A 5,473-nucleotide genomic window follows, 5' to 3' on the forward strand; every position below is an offset into this window, starting at 1 on the left:
TCGGTCCCCTATGGATGAGGACAGTGGGTGGGGAGTGAGGGCAGGGGTGGGGGGGGAACTGGGAGGAGGGGAATTATGGGGGGAAAAAAAAGGAACAAATAATAATCTGAACAATAAAGATTTAATTTAAAAAAAAAACAAAAACAAAAACAAAAAAAAATAAAGTATCTCATAAGTGTTAAATAAAAAAAAAAAAATCACATGATCATATGCCGCAGAAAAAGCATTTGGCAAAATCCAACATCCATCTATACATATAAAAGCCTAAGTAACTGTTATAACCAAACGACTGGAACAACTGGTCGACCAGTTGCAATGATTCTCTCTCATCATTGATGTTTCTATCTCTCTCTCCCTTTCCCTTCCTCTCTGAAATAAATAAATATATATCTTTTTAAAATAATATAAGAATAAACTCTGTTTCACATACTCACAACTGTACACCTACTTTTAACCCACCCTGCACATAAGTGTACTGAACTAAGTGATCCTACAAAGGCCTAGGTAGGTCTGGAATACACATGAGCCCAAAAGGTCCTCATTTCCTAATGTTTAGATTATAATTACTAAAATAAGTTACCAATTGAGGCTGTGAAATCTCATTTTCTAGGGATCTTTAAAAATAGGTTAGAATTTCCACACTGATCAATTGGTAGATGTTTGGCCTTTCCTCAAGGAAAAGGAATTTTGGACAAGCTTTTTTCTTGAGGAACCTATTAGATTTATGTTTTGAAGGCAGTTCAGCATTCATTTAAAAATAATTGCCGAAACCGGTTTGGCTCAGTGGATAGAGCGTCGGCCTGCGGACTGAGAGGTCCCAGGTTTGATTCCGGTCAAGGGCATGTACCTTGGTTGCGGGCACATCCCCAGTGCAGGGTGTGCAGGAGAGCTGATTGATGTTTCTCTCTCATCGATGTTTCTAACTCTCTATCCCTCTCCCTTCCTCTCTGTAAAAAATTAATAAAGTCTATTTTAAAAAATTAAAAAAATAAGTTTCTAGAAATACTTACGTGTTTTTGGATTTGTTGAGGTGTCAGCTGCAGTTCCTACCAGCTATAACTACTGACAAGATTTAACAACAAATGTACAGTTATTTGTTGTATTCTCCATGCTCCTGAGCTTTGGCAGTTTTGCGTGTACAGTTTTTGCAGGAATAGCCTCCTGACAGAATTGTGGACAAAAGAGTTTATTACTTCCTAACATAGGCTTCTCAGCTCTCCACTCCTTCTTAACACTGCTCAGTTTTGGAGACAGGAGCGCACCACCTCCTCAGGTCAGCTTCTAAACAGAGTCAGTGGAAGGACTTGGGTGAGACTGAGTTTCATCATGTTATTTGGGAGGCACTAAGAGTGCATGTAGCACTGGTAAATTTTTGTTTGCATGTACATTTCCTATCTGTACATCCCAGTCAGATACCTGCTAAGCTAGGATAAAAAAAATCAAAGAAAGCACTTTCTCACTCCACCAGTGGAGAAATAAACCAACAGTACAGGCGATGGGAGGGAATATGCCTTAATTCTGGGCCCTTCCCCTCCTCTTTTCTTTTTTAATTGAACTTCCTTTTTTAAATACAGTGAGACAATTCACATAACATAAAATTTACCATGTTAAAGTGTACAATTCAGTGGCATTTAGTATAGTCACAATGTTGTGGAACCATCGTCACTGTCTAATCCTAGCACATAGCTCATCTCCCCAAAAGGAAACCTTGTATGCTTTAAGCAGTCACTCCCATTCCCCTCCCCAACACTCCCAACTTACAGTCCCTGGAAACTACTGCTCCTCTTTTTGTCTCTACATATTTGCCTGTTCTGGAGATTTCCTATAAGTGGAATCATGCAATACATGGCCTTTTTGGTTTATATTCTTTCACTTACCATAATGTTTTCAAGGTATATGCATGTGTAGCATATATCAGTACTTCATTCCTTTTCATGTCTGCATAATATTCCACTGTGTGGATATACAATATTTTGTTTATCAGTTAATAGATATCTAAATTGTTTCCATTTTGGGGCTGTTGTAAATAATACTGCTTCAGATATTGGTGTACACGTATCTATTTGATTCTGATTATAATTCTTTTGGGTGTATATCTAGGAGTGGAATTCCTGGCTAATACAGTATCTCCCTGCTGACCTTATTGAAGAACAATGGCCACACCATTTTACAGTACCACCAGTAATGTGCTAGGTTTCCAATTACTCCACATTCCCTCCAATATTTGTTATTTTCTGCTTTTTGTTTGTTTTTTATTATTGCCATCCTAATAGATGTTAAGTGCTATCTAGTTGACTTAAATTTTCCAAATGACTAATGATAAGAATATAAAACAAATCTATACCTAGTCATACTAAGTGTTGTCATGAAGCTGTACAACACCAAAAACAAAGAGAATTATAAAAGTGTCCAGGAGGAAAAGAGATTAACTTGTGCTCTACATGAGCAGATAATGCAAAGACAATAAGAAAGGAGAAAAGCAAAAATAGGATAAACTAGAAGTATAAAATAAATAATTCCATTTAGGCATATTTTAAAACAAAATTGTATATTAATGTGAATGCATTTATATAGAACAAAGTATTAAATATGAACAAAAGATTATTTCTAACTTTATTATAGTAGAAGGAGGAAGAATGGAATCAGAGAGGAGTATAAGGGGACTTTATATTTGAAATTTTATTATTTGGTTAAAATCTGAAGTAGTTCTCACAACCAGGTTCATTCCTGACATTTGCAGGATTTGGAGCAGGAGTACGATGGAAAGTACATGCCATGTCTAAGTATGTGACAGTTATAAATCAACGTAACAGATAGCTGTGTATCTCAATGAAAGATTTGTACCTCAGTGAATAGCGACATGAAGATGGCAGTGCTTGGTGATTCCCAGATTCTTTGCAGGTCTGAGCCAGAGAGTGGTAGCACAGGGAAGAGTTAGCTGACTTGGGTATTTCACCTTCACTTGCCAACCTTGGCTCAGTCCTGCACTGGGAAGGGACCTGTGCACACATGTGGGGGCGCCGTCCATACATCCCATGAAGGAAACCACCCTTTGGCCACTCCCTCAGGCCAGGGAGTGTGCACACTAGCTATATGGCCTACTTTTAGGGGAATGGAGTTAGCAAGGAGGTCAGGTTAGCCTTGGGTGCCAGCTTAGGGGTCACTGAGCTGAAACTTCTAGGGTCTTAAATATTTTAGACGGGAGACAGGCATAGGCTGTGGGTAGACCTGTCTCCTTGACTCATGGACCCCTCACCATGTGGGAGGAAGAGCTACAGAATGGAGTGGGTCCCTCGGAAGCATGGTGTCTAAGGGTGGTGCTAGCATTTGCTAAAACCACTGGACTGGCTTCTGACTATCTCTGTGTGTTTGGAATATTGAGAGAGAGAGAGAGAGAGAGAGAGAGAGAGAGAGAGAAGGAGAGAGAGAGATAGAGAGAGAGAGAGAGAGAGAGAGAGAGAGACCACCATTCCACGAGGGAATTGGGAACACCTATCTAGCACAGAGGCAGGGACAAAAGCACTGCCAGCAAAGTGCCTTTTTATTTGTCATGGCTGAGTCTCTGTGTGATTTCAAAAGCCCCTCCCACATATGTGGTTCTTCCTGGAATGTTAGCGGAATCAGGGATGACCAGGGTAGAGGATGGGCCTGGTGTCAGAGCATAGCCCTGTGTCTGTCCCCTAGTTTCTGGGGAGAGAGTGCTTGTCAACCAGGAAGGCTGGGAAGGATGCCCCAGGAACCTCCAGCCCAGCCTTCAGGGAGCACTTCTACACACAGTGCCTTCCAGGGTCAGACTTCGTCACGTTCCCTAAGTCCTGCAACCAGCCAACACCTGGAGCTGCAGATGGTCAGGCGGCAGTGGCCACACAGGGCCTTCGTATCTGCTCAGCCCTGAGTTCCAGGGCAATTGTGCAGCAGGCTCAGGGAGATCAGTTTAGCCCATGGGAGAGAAAGATACGAGAGGGATGGGAAAGCCAGTGTGAGGGATAGAAAAAGTGTATTTTCTCATAAACTGTCAGACACTGCCAAGTTTAGCTAGCACAGGCTCACCCTTAATTGGTGATGAGTCAAACATTGTCCTTTCAACCAAGAGAATCAGAGAATGCTCTTTTCTGGAAACCCAAGTGCAAAATGAACTTCAGCTCATAGAACTACTAAGAATACCCAGGGCCCTGCTCCTCTTTAAAAGGCCCGTGGGGGAGTGGTGCCGGGGACTCCTCGGGCTTGAGGCTCATGGACAGGGCCAGGGGAGGTGCTTTGGATCACAAGCAACTGCAGCTCCTTAACCCTCAAGTCCCCACAGACAGCAGATCGGGTGTATTTGCTGCCATAGTTCAATGCCACAGACTGGGGCTTAAACAAAAGGAAGTTATTATCTCACAGTTCTGGGCTGCAAGTCCAAGATCAAGGTGTGGCCAGGCTTGGCTTCTCCTGAGGCCTCTCCCCTCAGCTTGTAGATGTCCGTCTTCTTCCTTTGTCTTTCCCATGGTCTTTCCTCTGCGTGTGTCCTAGTCTCCTCTCCTCATGAGGACCCCAGCCGTACTGGATTATGGCCCCACCCTCATGTCCTCATCTTAACACAATCACCTCTTAAAGATCCCATCTTCCAATGCAGTCACATTCTTAGGTGCTGGGGTTAGGAATTGAGCCCGTGAATGTGGGGGGACACAATCCACCCCATAGTAGAGGGCCCTGGCAAACTGCTGTGACCTGAAATCTCTTTGGGAGAAGCGGAGTGATGGTAAAGAAGCAGGGCACTCTGGCCGCCTGGGCAGCTCTCAAGCACCCACCCTGTTGATAGGGATGAAGATGGCTGTCCCCCGGGATAGCTCCGTGTCTGCTCACAGCTGTGGCCGCCTTAGAGGGAATAATTTCTGGAAAGGCAGGAAGAGCTCCCGATCCTTATGTTTTCAAAGAAAATTCACCTTGATTTTTATTGTGTTTCATAATAAGCATCAGGTTCTGTGGAAAGAAGCCTGTCTCCTGCTAGGGTCCGGGGGCACCGGGGAGAGGCCCTGGCCCTGGTACCATTTACTGGCTCGAGGAAAGGAGGCTGCAGGTGGGATTGAGGCTTTTAAGACATTTACCATAGAAACAGATCGCTCCTTCCAAAGTGTTCCGGGAAGCCAGGGTTTGCCCGGTATGAAAGGGCACTTGTAGTGCACTTCAATTAAGAGGGAGGCAGAGGGCTGAGGCCCTGTGGACAGGACGGCTGAACACAGAGCGCCTTTTAGAAGAGAGGGCTGTGCACTCCAAGTGTCGAGATAGCATCTACCGTCAACAGTGGGCGGCGCGCAAAACTGGACATTTGTCTTGACGTGGGGAAGGAAGCCTTCCCCCCCTGTTTGTTTTATTTTACAACCAGAAGTCATTCAACCAGAACCTTTGAGATGTGTCCAGGTGAATTAGAGACTGACGTGTTTGATTTACCTGCAGGATGAATGAGCGGGACCACTTGTTAAGGAGGCTCAGC

At 43.9% G+C, this 5,473-nt stretch overlaps 1 protein-coding gene across 1 annotated transcript in view; it reads left to right on the forward strand.

Moving 5' to 3' along the window:
• The window catches only part of ATP8A2 (ATPase, aminophospholipid transporter, class I, type 8A, member 2), a 588,754-nt gene that overhangs the window by 570,096 nt on the left and 13,185 nt on the right, over window positions 1–5,473 (forward strand). The window contains 2 exon segments of the mRNA XM_006753689.2: window positions 5,437–5,469; window positions 5,471–5,473. The exon segment at window positions 5,471–5,473 is cut by the window's right edge and continues 47 nt beyond it. Of these exon segments, the coding sequence (XP_006753752.2) occupies window positions 5,437–5,469; window positions 5,471–5,473 (36 nt within the window).

This window comes from Myotis davidii, unplaced genomic scaffold, assembly GCF_000327345.1.
Source record: "Myotis davidii unplaced genomic scaffold, ASM32734v1 scaffold1031, whole genome shotgun sequence".
In the NCBI taxonomy this organism is placed as follows: domain Eukaryota; kingdom Metazoa; phylum Chordata; class Mammalia; order Chiroptera; family Vespertilionidae; genus Myotis; species Myotis davidii.